We start from the raw sequence: 14,907 nt of genomic DNA on the forward strand, positions 1-14,907 counted from the left end.
ACATTGTTTGCTTTTGCTATGGTTCTTGATCCTCGTTGCAAACTTCACTTTCTGAAGTACTGCTACAAAAAGTTGTTTGACGATGAATTGAAAGCACGAGCGAAGGTGAATGATATACAATTTAAGATGGAGATGCTACTTAGTGAGTATAAAAGACAGAATACCCCATCCGCTTCATCATCATCATCAAATGCTGAACCTCGTGTGGTCTCTAGTACTTTAAAACGCAAGTTTACTTTTTCTGAAGTAAGTTACTTTTTTTTTTTCATTATTAAATTTTGTAGTTAGTTCTTAGATCTGGTGAACTTAGTTACTTTTTCTTTTATTGATATCTTATTTATTATGTAGGATTATGATTGTGAAGGTGTGGATAGTAGTTCTGATAAGTCAAAGTTGTCCATTTATCTCGAGGATGATAGACTTGATCGAAAAATAAAGCTTGACGTTTTGGAATATTGGAAAAAAAATGAAGATCGTTATGGTGAACTAGCTCGTCTAGCTAGGGATATTTTAAGTGTACCACTCACCACTGTGGCATCAGAGTCTACATTTAGTATCGGAGGTCGGGTTTTGAATAAATGGAGGAGCTCTTATATTCCTGAAAATGTGGAGGCTTTGATTACCACACGTAGTTGGTTATATGGCTATCAAGGTAAATCATTTTTACATTGAGCTGTCTATTTCTTCCCATTAAAACATTTTTCCTATTTTTAATTAATTTGTTAATTTATATATTTTATCTATGTAGCCATCGAAGAGGATGAATTCCAAGGTGTAGACGTAGAATGGTCTACAGTTCAATCATCATCTTGAAGTCAAGCTTCTTGTCGTCTTCATAGTTTTTTTTCTTTTTTACTTCAATTCTGCAATTCGTGTAGTTTTGTATTTTTTACTCCTTTTTTCTTTTTAGACCATATTAGATTCCTAAAAATGTTTGCAGACAAGTTTTTCATTTTTGGAACTTGTAGTGTATTCTTCTAAGTTCAGTGTTTCGACACTATAGATAATGGTGCTTTATTTGTGTAAGCCTCAAGTTTGTTTGCGAATAAAACCGTTTGTGTCAAATTACTTTGTTTTATTTGTGTAAGCTTCAAGTTTGTTTGCGAATAATACCTTCTATCTCGCTTCAACAGAAAAGTGTCCAGGAGCTGCTACAGTCCAATTGATTATATTCATGAAGTACTTCTTACTTAGTTACTTCTAAGTTCTACGGTTCCTTGTTATTATTGTATTTATAATTGTGCAGGATTTAGGTTGCTATTCTTGAAGATAGATCTTAAAATCCTAACAAATTTTCGTACCAATAAAAAAAAGTCTATTAACAATTGATTATTTTTTTTTGTTTGACAAATGACAATTACTACATTCGGGTCATTTCGGGTTTCAGTTGGGTTTCGGTCATCATTATACAGGTTGAAATCGGTTCAGGTGTGTTTCGATTCGGATCAAAAGCGATTCGAGTTAAAAAGATTCGAGTTGAAACAGTTTTGGGTCTATTTCAGATATTACAAATTCGGTTCGATTTCGGATCAATTCAGGCCGATTCAGGTTTCGGTGTGAAGTTGAGCTATACCTTTCGGATGTACGGTCAGGTGTCGATTCGGGTATTTTCGATCGGTTTTTCGGGTTCGGTATACTTTTGCCAGGTATAAGCACTGGCTACTCGTGAAGCCATTAAGGTCCACTTCAGAGAATTTCAGATTTACAAGGTTGCTTTGGAGAAGATGAATGCTGAAGCCGATTCTCTTTCTGTATCAGCAGATAGTATTTAGGGGAAACGTGAAGCATTATTTCCACTCAATAAGGTCGTTGCTGACAACCATGCTCTGACGCTGTCTCTTAAAAATGTCGTGGCTGAACTCGAGCTTCTTAGGCGTCTTCTTGCTCTCGTTCAGGAAACATTTGCAAATAAGTTCATCTAATCTTTGGAAAGTTATAGCGATGTTTTTGGTCCTATCTCGACCAACTTTGTTGAAAAAACTGCTTTCTTATGCAATTATATCGAGATTAATGTTGATGTTCCTCTCTTTTGGAACTTTCAGAGTGAAATCATTGAAATAACTCATCGTTTAGTCCATCTCTTGTTAGTCCCTCTCTTGTTATCATTCCATAAGATGTTGCTTAGGTATAGTGTTGGAGATTGATAAGGTTAATTTCAGTCATTTGTCTTAGTCAAAATAAATCATATACAACTACTAACAAAATAGCTAGCGGTAAGTCAAGATCGAATCCACAGGGAGGCGGTGATTATCTAGTTTGTTTATATTTAGGTCCATCTTAAATTAACCAGTTTTGGGGTTTGATTGAGTTTGTTTTCTAACAACTAATAACAATTTAAAGATGATAGAGAATAATATTAAAAAGTCTAGGGATGGGTTCATTAGGTCGTCATCCAAGGGTAAGATTTAATTTGAACAATTTATATTGTTGAAAGTCATATGATCAGTCGATTCAATAATTCTTTTAGATCTAATTTAACATGCGATTGCAATAATTAAATTATCTCTATTCAATTATCGTGACCTATACTAGTCTTAACCCGATCGGTGAAAATCCTAGTTTATGCAAGACTATATTAATCAATTCTGATCAGTAATCAATTAACTAGATGTAAAACGATAATTAAACAACAATAAAAAGCAATTTAACAATCAATTCATAATAAACCCTTTTCTAACAACCTAGATCCCCTTTCACCCTAGATTAAGAATCTAGCTACTCATATTAAAGGAAATAACAACAATAATCTGAATGAAAGACATAATTGAAAACAATAAATAAGAACAAAGAAATAATAGCAAGAATTGAATTAATAATTAACGAGAAAGATTAAGAACAATAACGTAAATAGCTAGATCCCGAAATAAGAACAATAATTAAACTAAACTAATTATTTGAGAGAGTTTTATAAGGTAGCTATACGAAACTACGGAAATAAAAAAGCGTAATTAACCTAGGGTACGAGTTTAGATATTTATAATAAATCATAACTTACTTAAAGAAATTTGCGGGAATTATAGAAACTGGAGGTTCCTCGATCGAGCCCCATTGTACTCGATCGAGTACGTGCTTCCTCGATCGAGCCCAATTTTACTCGATCGAGGCACTACTTGTTCCTGCTCTTTTCTTCGTGTTTTCATCTTAACTCCTCTTCCTTCATTCTCATGAATTCCCGTGCCAATGCTTCATGTATTCTTTCATGTCTACTCCGCGATGCCATTTCATTCCTTTGTTCCTCAAATGCATCATTCCTGCATTAAGCATCCAAAAGCGAAAGTGTCAACATTCTAACATAAAAGGCATGTAAATGATATAAACTAGCACGAAAACCGTATCAAAAGTAATTAGGGGGAGGCATAAATATGTATATAATTATGACTCGTCAGAGATTATGATTAGGATTTTTATCCTAATTATTACTCATTTATACGGGTCTAGGTCGGTAAATTTAAGCAATCTCGATTGTAATCCAAGTATTTGGAAATTTTGTATGTAGTCGGATTAAGAAAGTTTGTCGATTTACTCAAAATTAAATAGGATTATTATTTTGCTTATTACGCATTTATATGGGTCTAGGTCAGGAATACAAGTTTCTCTTTTGTACACTATTCACAAGTAAACAATGTCGATTTTCTCTCGATATATAAGCGAAAATATATTGATATGAGATTTTATTTGATTCGTCTTTAGAAGTACATTGGTGTTTGGTTAAGAGGTTTGGAATGGATAGATATGGATTTGGGCAAATCTAGTGTTTGGTTGGTTTGTTTTGGAATGGAGCTAGATACCTGATGGATTCTAAATCCATTCCAACCTCCTAAAATCTCATACCTAAGTTTGAACCAAGTTTCCAACTCCATTCCCCCATGGTGTAAAAAATAAACATACCAAACAAGTTTAGAGTGGTATGAGTATTCAATCCATACATCTATGGTATGAGATTCTAATCCATTCCATTCCACCTTCTTGAATCAAACGTGAAAAAACAAACTTGTAATATGGAGTTGAACGAAGGGAGTGGAATAAAACCATTTTACAATGTAATCCGGCTCTTTGGTTGATTACACAATCATTTATCAATTAGTCTCACTATAGATGGATATATCCGTTTAAAGTGAAAGACGGGTCAAATATGCTAAAGTGGTGACATTTTAAGGCCCACCATATAATTTGTTGCTTGTTTTATGCTTAAAGTGAGAAGATATTTGACCCGTTTATAACTATAGACGGATATCTCCCGTCTATAATGAGAATTTGTGATCATTTATTTACTCGTAAATGAGGCATTTGTCATACGAATAATTCATTGTACACTACACAACAGGCTTACGCAATAATTATCGTCTAGACGAAAGCTTCAACTCTGCCACTATGTGCTGGGTAAAGGCTTAACTTGTCATCCCTTCTAGTATGAAATAAATACAATGATCAAAATTGACGAAAAAGCCCCTCTAGTATGAAGTAAATATAATGATCAAAATTGATGTATCACCTATAAAACAGGGTTGTCTAATTTGTAATATAATACCCAATACAAATGGGTAATGAGGATGAGCAAATACATGTATGTAATGTTGTATGGTGTATATGGTAAATCGAATCGCAAATCAGTTCATAGTTCTGTGTACTTGAGCGGATTCGGTAATCCAGCAAAAATAATAGCCTCAGAGACCGTCTCATCAAAAACTATTGATGATTGCGGAGAGAGCAGAATATGTCCCAAAAGCTGATGAAACTGTACCAATAGCAATGACCACAACACAGATCGACACCTACAATAAAGACATCCAACTTGTCAAGGAAAAGAGGGATTCTCAACTAAGTTTGCGGAGAGTAACAGAGATCGAAAAGGAGTAAGGGAATAATAGAAGACTGTAAAAACAGAACAGTGAAGACGATCAATATAAATCCATATATCGTGGAAATGATGTTTGATAGCTCCCAAGTCTTACCTGTATACGCGTAACCTTGTCACGCAATATGCTCAAGTAGCACGCACACGGCAATATTAGAGTCTGTCAAAATAAACACAGAGAAGTCAGGGTAAAAATTAAAATACTCTTTATCAGAAGCACGCGGAATGAGAGAAGAGTAAACCCACAACAAAATTTTCATGTACCATGTACAGGAATGCCTACATGTTGTCACTAAGTAATACACGAAAAATGTTGAAAAAACTTGTATTTTCCTTGTGTGTAATTAAGGAGATAAGAAATATTGCGAGCGGGGAAAATGAACAAAGAAACACATTAAGTTTCGGTTACCTCCCCAAAAATGGATGACTATCTTGGAAACAATTAACGTGAGCATTCCCCCACGAGAGGAGACGTGCCCAACAGGTCACATGCGGGGTAATGTTTGGCAAAGACCATTGGCGGATCCATGCCTTAGGGAATGGGGTCCTCAGACACCGGGAAAAAAAAATTGTATGTTTTCGGCCTTAATTTTATGCTAAAAATATCATTTTCATTGAATAAATGTGTAAAATGTTATAAAGGACACCGGAAACATATTTTTTTGGATCCGCCACTGGCAAAGACTCATCTACAGTTGAACTATAATAGTTACCACATTAAAGAATACAAACATGAAGTACTTACAACAAGCATGGTAAGCAATGATCCAATTAACGCCATTACTAGACCTGCAAAACAGCCGAAAATATACGAAGATATATACAAGAAGGTCATCAAATAAGTCAACATAGAAATACAAAGATTCATAATGTGAAACTCGTTAGGTAATACGGAGTACATAATGTTCAGCTTTATGAGGTTTGAAAAATAAGAGGTTTATGAAGTTTTAAGATCAACGTGAGGCTTCAAAAACTGTTTTTTATCTTAAAAGTTAAACCTATAGGTTTGACCATAACCTCGTGGTCTTCTAGCCTAATTAAAGATGTTCTGTCATTACCGAAGGAAGAAAGGACAGATGAAACAAAAATCTCAATAATCATCCCTGCGACTAAACCAGATCTAGGGTGCGAAGCTTACCGAAAAAGGGGATACAAAGACCGACCACCAAGGAGGATAGCACTAGCGCTGTCCGAATGAGAATCGGATATAAGTGAGATTTGAGATGGCGTGATGGGATCAACTCCTCCAAACACATTGCGACTGGTGAAATGGTCAAAGCGTATGTGGTTGTAATTAAGGAAAGGGAAAGGATCTATATGCTTTCACTATACAGAGTAAACATGTAAGATATATTCATATGAACTATCAAAAAAACATTATGTTATTCTCTTCCGTCTCAGATGATGACACCAGTAGGCAGTACCGGATCATGCAAGAAACTAAGTAATCTGATACCGTAGGACTCGAGGAACTGCAGAAGTGCGTCAAACCTCTAGATATACCTTTTAAGTGGGCCATTTCAGATTTTCAGGTATCCATAGATTAGGAAAAGTAGCAATTAATCAACCAATATAAAGGATATTTTGTAAATGGATTCACCACCTGCAACCACAACCAGAGAGCAACTCATTAATTTAATAAATTTCCTAAAACAGAAATTCAGGAAAATGTGGATATTCAAAATGATTAGCTAGAGTTTGCATCTGCAATTCTTTTCGCAAGTAATTTGCTGGACCCAGGATCATCTAGTCAGAACCTATTCAGAATTACAGAACCTTAACCTTTCTTCCAGAAGTCCATTCATTTCATATTTAAGTTCTAACTTGGGTTTGCTAAAATAAGAGGTGGATATATGAAGAGCTCAATTCCATCGCTATTATGAAAAATATCATACACATTTTAACCTATCGAGATCCGATTTCAGCAAGGATCTCCAATGCATGGCATGATGCCAGTGGTTGTAAGGTAGAGGAAACAAAAGCGAACAAATTTGTTTGAACAGTTCAGACACGCATGTAAATGACTCCTCTGTCGGGATTCAGGAACATTTGCATCAATTCAGATTGTTCTATAATTAATGAATGAACTTCAATATCAACAGGTCCCACTGTCCCAGTATTCTACATCTATCAAACTGATTTACAATTCATAAGCTCAAGTATCACACTTTAAGAGCAATCAAAAGAGAGAACGTCTTAATCATACCGTTGTCCAGACAGCCAATTTGGACGCAACCAAATTCGAAGGCATGTTAAGGGTGAACTGTGATTGTGTTGACTCGCCAAACATCAGGTATCCAAGGACAGCAGCTCCACCACACAATAAAGTAGTAATACCAAAGCTGCAAAGCCAGCAACCTTTTTCGTTAATCTACGCTTAATACTCTTCCACTTTAAGCTAACTCAGTACAAAAAACAATCACAAACAATATTTGGCTGTACACGGTGAGAAATGGGGAAGGCTATCACGTCGGGAGTTATAAACAAGAAAGCCAATGTAAATTTATCAGGTAAGTCTAGGATGGTATTTTAACCGATTCTAACATTCTTCCCAAGTTTCATGAGAGAAGACGGGCTCATGGACACGAGCACCCAGATGGAGGTAAGAACTACATCCCTGTATCAGAGAAGTTGTTTTCAGTAGAAAAAGAATCCACAAGATTCAAACAAATTCAACAAATGGGGACAAGAATCCTTTTAGCCTAACATGAAAAAATGTCATGTCGTGCAATCACACTAACATACCTCTACTTAAAACGCTGTGTGTTTCATTGGCAATTCACAAGATAGTGATTTTTCTTCTCATTTTTTAATAATAGGAATAGGTTCTGCAATGCCTCACTCATTCCCGTAATTATAGAAGCTCATGTAGTAGCAATCTATCACCCGTAGCAAATTAATCTCTACTTTAACTCCGATTGTTTTAACTCCAGAGGCCATCTCCAAGCCTGGGTTACTGGATCCACTCAAACCCCAGCAATTGTGAACTGACTCATTCGTATCTATATTTCCTTTTGTATCATAGCATTTGAATAGAATTATGCATTGGATACTCTATTAAAAACATATTGTGTATCCATCTTAGTATTTGTATTGCGTAATACCAATTAATGACCTAGTCCAAACCACATAAACATATCGTATTAAATTTTGGTCACCAAACGGGCATCAAATCCTATGTAAAGGCATCACAATCCTATTTAAAAGTTCCGAAGCTTATCACACTCACATTAATACCTTTATAGGACGCATTTTTTGAGTAAAGATCCAGAATAGACTTCAACAATGCATGGATTCTAACATCTGTGAAACTGATTTATAATATCATGGATATAAGTACCCCCTAGCCTTGTCATGAATCAGTTCCTTATAACGTATAAGTATGGCGTCATAAACGAAGGAAGAATGAGAGTAGGCACCTAGTCAGCAGAACAGCTGGATATTGGTTTTGATTTGCCATTGAAGAATAGATGTTGGGGAAGACAGCATGACCGGAATACAAAAAACCGTACAGCCCAATTGCCACAGGGAGGCTAGAAACGTTCAGTACGGAGCCGTTGCCTGCAAAATCCACTTTATCTACCAAGCCAACCCAGAACAAACACAAGACTACCAGTACTGATGCAATGACTCCGCCAGCTGCAGCCAAAAAATAGCAAATTGTATATCTCCTATTAGAAAATAGAATGGACACACTTCACATCATTCATGACCGCGCAAGTAATTGCGGTAGCTAAAAATTCAAAAATGATAATTTTATTTGAAGAAAAAAGTATAGGCAGACATCCAGACCAGATATGTAACTCAGAATGCTAAGATCTCGCAGCCAACATGTAGGAAGAATAGCAAGGGTAGCTGCCAGTGCAAAAAGGTGGTGGGCCTGTAGCTCAAGCCCAAATACAGTCAAATGCGCACTTGGGAACAATGATGACAAGTTGTCACTCTCCAGTATTATATACTCCACGCAAGATGCCTGCCGGAAGAACAGGTAACTAAATTATCAAGAAATGATACTCTTCCAAGTAAAAGACAAGAAAACCACGCACAACAACAACAAAGCCTTATGGACAAGAAAACAATGAACTTGCAAAAAAAAAAAAAAAACAAAGAAAGAAAGGCAATGCCTAGCAACTCAAAACACTTGGACATGAATTAACAATGACATTTGCTCAGTACCAAACAGAACTTAAGAATGTAGAGATTCAAAAACATTCGTGTAGTTTATTTATGAGATATGTCTAGCTGTTATCGTTCCCATTTCAGTAACAGACTCAAAACACTTGGACATGAATTAACAATGACATTTGCTCAGTACCAAACAGAACTAAAGAATGTAGAGATTCAAAAACATTCGTGTAGTTTATTTATGAGATATGTCTAGCTGTTATCGTTCCCATTTCAGTAACAGACTCCAGTACTTAGAATCTGCAGACATCAACTAAAATATAAAATAGAAATAGCATAAAAGACGGCAACATAACATTCCGCCAACAGTAAGAAAAAATAGTAAGCAATTGGACCATACAGTAGCCATTATTACCCAGAAAAAACAACATCACAGAGAACATTTGAATATAACAACATCTGCACTCTGCACGCTAGTATTGATGTAAATGTTGACACATACAGAACCACAGAATCGGTTATAAACAGCTATACTTACATATAATTCCGCGTATAGGATGATCTGCAAGCCAAGAATAAAAGAGTTAGCAGGGAAAGTGCATTAAAAAGGTAACTTGTCAACAACTTTATAAAAACCGAATATAAATACAGCATAAGCCTTTTCTGAATCAATAACAAATGTTCGCCTGCAATACAAATGATAAAGACTCTTTCTGATATCTCAACTCAAACCCATAGGTCACATACCCATGATACCCCCCAGCTGTCAATTACAGAGTGCCACATTTTCAATGTGATTTTATAAGTGTTGCTTGCAAATCCCCCTCATAACTGAGTACTGATTCTCAAAGGATCTTTTAAGATGCATCATCAGTTCAAATTAGCCTATGAGAAAATGGTTGCAAGAGAACACATACCGATATAGCTATTCTTCCTATTCTGCCAAACGCAGCCTGGCCAATATCTGGATAGGTCTCCAATTCTGGAGCACTATCTAAGCAATAACGTAAAAGAAGCCCGGTGTAGAAAGAGAGCACCGCAAATACTAGTAGAATGATAAGACTCAGCCACCCTCCCTGCTTGACAGCATAAGGAGCAGAAAGTATACCGACTCCACATAAAACATTCATCCCTGTGAAATATCAGTGCCAAAAACAACAGTAATCAAAATTTTTGTGTTCAAGATAGTTTGAATTTACTGAGATGGTGAAGTAGACAGTGAACCACCATTTAGAAAAAATTTCAACTTGTATAACAAACTGTTTGCAGAGCACTTAAATAAACTCAGCCACTTCAATAGTGACGACACTTGAATACTCTCAACACTACATGAAAGGGACAAAAAAACTTACATAATTAGTATAGTTCCAATTTTACATTTTTACCAGCATTTATTTCTAACAAGGCAATAAAGTTTTATGGAGTATTATATATGACAGTAAAATTTATATGAGTTAACTCAAAGCCTCCATTCTTTTCATATGTATGCATAACCTCCTACCTTTTTTATCTAATCTATTACAGTCACGTAAAAGAGATCAGTGAGCTGCCAAACCTGCAAATCTCTGATGATAGGTGTACTTTTTAATTTTTACTGATGATAGGGAAGGAAAAAAACACTATGGGACAAAAGAGTGGCACCCAAAGCAGAAAATATATATATCGCAGCACTCATAAGTCATAACCAGGCTTTTGACAAAGAAAATGGCTTCTTTTGTAGAGAAAGAGAGAAAACAATTTAAAAAAAACATTTGAACTGGCTGGCGGCTGCCATCATTTAAGGAAATATTATTTTTTGCCTGGATCCTCGTCAACCTATAATCAGGAGTTAACCTAAGTTTCATCCAACGCAAGAAAATTATGTCATCGGAGAAATCCAAACGGAGAAGCTTCCTACATTTAATACGGCGTACTTCTCTATATCTCTAAATAAACGTGTCTAAGAGTGTACATGTGCCAATTATCCGATCCAGTCGACGATAATACAGTCCAATATTAAAAAAGGTTTTCTGAGAACAGGAAGCTACTTCTGGTATCAGTAAATGCCTAATAGTCTTCATGGACAAAATGAACATGCTGAGAAATTAAAAACAAAAAATAGAAAAGCCATAACAACAGTATGATACTACTCACCATTCAGTACAGCCTGCCCAAATGTGCTTTGACGAGTAATTGAAAATTCATGGGAGATCTTAGATGGTCTGTGGTCCGAGTCTCCCTTCTTTAACATAGAGGACTTCCGTGACGGAACAGGAGGAAGCAGAGAGTGAGAGCTCCGTCGTTGACGTTGCTGTTGCCCATCTGCTACTGTTGGTAAGAGAGGTTTTGTTACTTCAGTAGTAGGGTGCCTCTGTATCAGTGATGATGAGAGAAACGAGCTACCAAATCTTGATAAAGAAGAACCGCCCAAAAATCCAATACTCGGAGATGGCACACTACTATACAGATCAATGGATTGCCTGGAAAACCAACATTGTAGTATTATAATCACAGATCAGAAAATGCCATCTCAACACAATCCATATAAGGCATATTGTTCTTATATTTAAAATCCATAATAACTCCTTAGACATTCCTACTTAAGTTGGATTCTACACCATTACGTTCTTTAAAATGTTATGAGGCAAAGTGATTCTATTTCCTATTTGCTTCTTAAAAAGAATGAAACGGCTTTCAAACTCCTGGTTCCGCTTCCCAACCCAAATGCTCCAGGAAGGCCGTTTCCATCTTGTCTTTGTTGACAACTGTTTTTCGCAGGGGATGCCCAACTAGTTGGAAGCTGATAACAATTTGATGAGCTTGGAGATTGACCAAAGAGGAGCTACATAAATTTTAGCAGAGCTAACGCAGTGCACTAAAAGGCAAATTTTTTAAGCTAATGGGAATTCACAAGGTCGGTTTCTGTTTAGACGTCTTGGTGTACACTACACGACTACACCTTGTTTGGATCTGGGAATTTAGAAGGAATAGGATGGGATGAGATACAATTTCCCATATTTGAATGACAATGGAGCTTAAAAGGAAACGGAGGGGATCCCTCTTCCTTCCTAAAATCAAAGTAAAATCCTTACAGCATAGGAAAGGTTTGGAAGGAGGATGACAACCTCCGCTTCCAATCCCTCCCATCTACCCCTCCCCTCTCCTTCCCTCCTGAACTTGTGTCCCAACAACTAGTAAATTCTACAACACTTTAGAATTGAAAAGGGTATTGCTGATTTTCCGTATCATAACAAAAGCAAAGGTTTCACATTCAGCCTGATATTCTTCATCATATGCCGGAGAGCTCTAAACTCTAAGTTAACTGATATAATTTGCAAACCTATACGAAACATCATCACTTCTATTGGTATGTGATGCACGCTTGATAAAGGCATTTGTACGCTCCTTAGAGATTTATGGTTGGTGGATGTAAGGGTGTGAATGGTGATGACCTAAGAAATACTCATGATATTAAAGCGCAGTATCGGCCAAAATCATTAGGCCAGTAAACCCATAATCTAAGACATAATGGCCTATAATCAGTCATCTTATATATCAGCTAAGTCTTAGTCCTGGCCTGTCGGCTCAAATACAGGCGGCAGCCACATATGGGATATTTTTAAAGATCTTTGACATGTAGAAATTGGCACAGTAAGTTGATAAACCCCTATGTAGTATGTACTTTGAAACTGCATCGCCAACATTTATGAACCGGGATCGCACCGCGATGACCTCGGGCAAGAGATTAAGTCTCGATATGAGATCCAAAGGGTTGATATTAATTACTAAGATATAAATTTGGAACAAATCCTTAATGATGAAATACAAGTCACTCATACATGGCATGCATAGTATATCTTTTAGATACATTGTCCATATACAGTGGAGAAACACCAAAAAATACTTATTGTTGTTCATACATGTTACCGTAAAGAGACAAACTGAGTCTTAGCTGCTGGTGTTCTCCATCAAATCGCTGACACTAATACTCATAAAGTCTTACATACACGTTACAATTGAGAGATTAATTGAATCTAGCTGTTGGTGTTATCCACCAAATCTTCATCAAAAGATAGAAGGTGCATTGATGAATCTTGCTCATATTATGAGACACGAAAGTTACTCCTACACAGAAAAGATTTGGCATGGTCCCGGTTATCACTTACCTTCTACGTCTGAAACAACAATCTATTACTCCGTATCTTATACAATATTACCATTTTAAAGCACGTAAATTACCAAGGCACAAGGAAGCTTAGACCTAAGTACCTAACTCTAAAAAACAATTAGTCTTGCCTAAGACCGCTGAAAACCTTCAATATAATTGTACGCATACAACCGTCTCATTAATTTGAGGTTTCGAGCTAAGAAAGTAATGACATTGACTCATTGAGCAATGCATTAAGTACACAAGTAATGTTCAACTACAAATTATACATACAATCCTACTTATAGGAATTGAACAGCATTGTTACTCAATTGCGATTACCTGTAACTCTGAGGCCAAGCCGTATTATACGAATTCGGCTTGCTATGTTCCCGAATTTCCATAGACGAATTCGACGACGCGTCGGAATCACTTCCGCCATCGTCACCGCCATTCGACAACCTCTCACGATCATCTTCCTCATCACTTTCAATGTAATTAAAGCTGTGATCTGAAAACGAGTTCTTCATCCTCCTTCAATCTAAAAATCAATCAATTCCGCATACAACAAACTCAAAATCAACAACAAACAAACAAAAAACACAAAATTATACTCAACAATTGGTACAAAATCATACTTTCTGCGGCGCAAAGTTAGAGCATGAAAAATCAACGATTGCTAGAAATTTAATCGATTTTTTTTAATTTTTTTTTTTTCAATCAAACGAGAAAAGCGCAGATCTGTCATAAAAAGGACGTAAAAGTTTAAAGTAGTAGATTATTTTTTTTTTAAATAATAAAATATTATATTTTCCGTCTGGATCAAATTTTCGCGTTTTTGAGTTTCCACAAAATTTAAAAATCTGACCGAGACATTCAGATAAGAAAAACGTAAGATAAGAAAACAAAAACATAAAGAGATAACGGAAACACTCTACTAAGCAAAACGTAAAGAATTGACCAGAACGGAGGAAATAGGTAAATAAGCAAAATGTAAAGAATTGAGAATGAAACCATTAATAAATGACGGAGATATTCAAATAAGAAAAACGTAAAGAATTGACCAGAACGGAGGAAATAGTTAGATAAGCAAAAGGTAAAGAATTGAGAATGAAAACATAAATAAAAGACGGGATATTCAAATAAGAAAAACGTAAAGAATTGAGCGAAACAGATAAAGTAAGACATAAAGGAGGAAGTAAGAACCTGAGAGCGAAAAGTGTGGAGAAGTGTAGTGAATTGCAATAGAACTGAGATTTGTTGTGGGTATGACTGTATGAGTGTTGAAAAGTGATAGATGAAGGTAAGAAGAAGAGTATGATTGAAAGAGAATAATAATATTTAAATAGGCGGGATGGGGTAAGTCATAAGTGAGTACAAAAAGGTTGGGGATTTGAGCACATGGTGACGGCGGCATTGGGTGGGATCCTGTCAACATGTTTTTTGTGGGCCCTTTTCTATTTTTTATTGTAGGGTTACCCATGGGAGTAGCACATACAGTTGTGTTTTTGGGGTTAAGTATATGATATTTGCGTTGTTGATAGTGTTGTGTTGGTCTAATAATGGTCTTGATACATTATTGAAGAGTCAAGATGGAGTGATGAACAATGTAAGTCCAAATCATGTGGGGTGTGATGTTTTTCGATGATGTGTTAATGTCTTGACTAGATCTAAATCATTTGCTCAATCAAGTTGATTAGGTTGTTTTATTAAGATTTTCAGATTTTTATTTTTTCACTAAGAAAGTTACATGTTGAACGAAAGAAACAAATTGATAAGTAATACTATACTTCGTATCATT

The 14,907-nt window shown here is 36.0% G+C and overlaps 1 protein-coding gene across 1 annotated transcript; it reads right to left on the reverse strand.

Annotated features, from left to right (window-relative positions):
* Positions 1 to 4,337: 4,337 nt before the first annotated feature.
* LOC141643882 (amino acid transporter AVT1C-like) lies at positions 4,338 to 14,463 on the reverse strand. Its single transcript, XM_074453221.1, has 13 exons — positions 14,313 to 14,463; positions 13,449 to 13,647; positions 11,114 to 11,439; positions 9,898 to 10,112; positions 9,519 to 9,542; positions 8,648 to 8,828; positions 8,275 to 8,494; positions 7,062 to 7,197; positions 6,436 to 6,458; positions 5,994 to 6,136; positions 5,601 to 5,644; positions 4,953 to 5,015; positions 4,338 to 4,772 (listed from the first exon to the last, which is right to left on the reverse strand). The coding sequence occupies exons 2-13, from the start codon at positions 13,634 to 13,636 to the stop codon at positions 4,680 to 4,682; spliced, it is 1,656 nt and encodes a 551-aa protein (XP_074309322.1). The 5' UTR covers positions 13,637 to 13,647; positions 14,313 to 14,463; the 3' UTR covers positions 4,338 to 4,679.
* Between the last annotated feature and the right edge of the window lie 444 nt (positions 14,464 to 14,907).

The sequence above is a fragment of the Silene latifolia genome, chromosome 2 (genome assembly GCF_048544455.1).
Source record: "Silene latifolia isolate original U9 population chromosome 2, ASM4854445v1, whole genome shotgun sequence".
Taxonomy (NCBI): Eukaryota; Viridiplantae; Streptophyta; class Magnoliopsida; order Caryophyllales; family Caryophyllaceae; genus Silene; species Silene latifolia.

Coding starts and splice junctions, on each gene's coding strand:
- LOC141643882 (XM_074453221.1), bottom strand. CDS start 13,636: ATGAAGAACTCGTTTTCAGATCACAGCTTTAATTACATTGAAAGTGAT. Junction 10,113..11,113: donor TGGGCAGGCTGTACTGAATG/GTGAGTAGTATC, acceptor GATATTTCACAG/GGATGAATGTTTTATGTGGA. Junction 6,137..6,435: donor GTGAATCCATTTACAAAATA/TCCTTTATATTG, acceptor TACAACCACATA/CGCTTTGACCATTTCACCAG.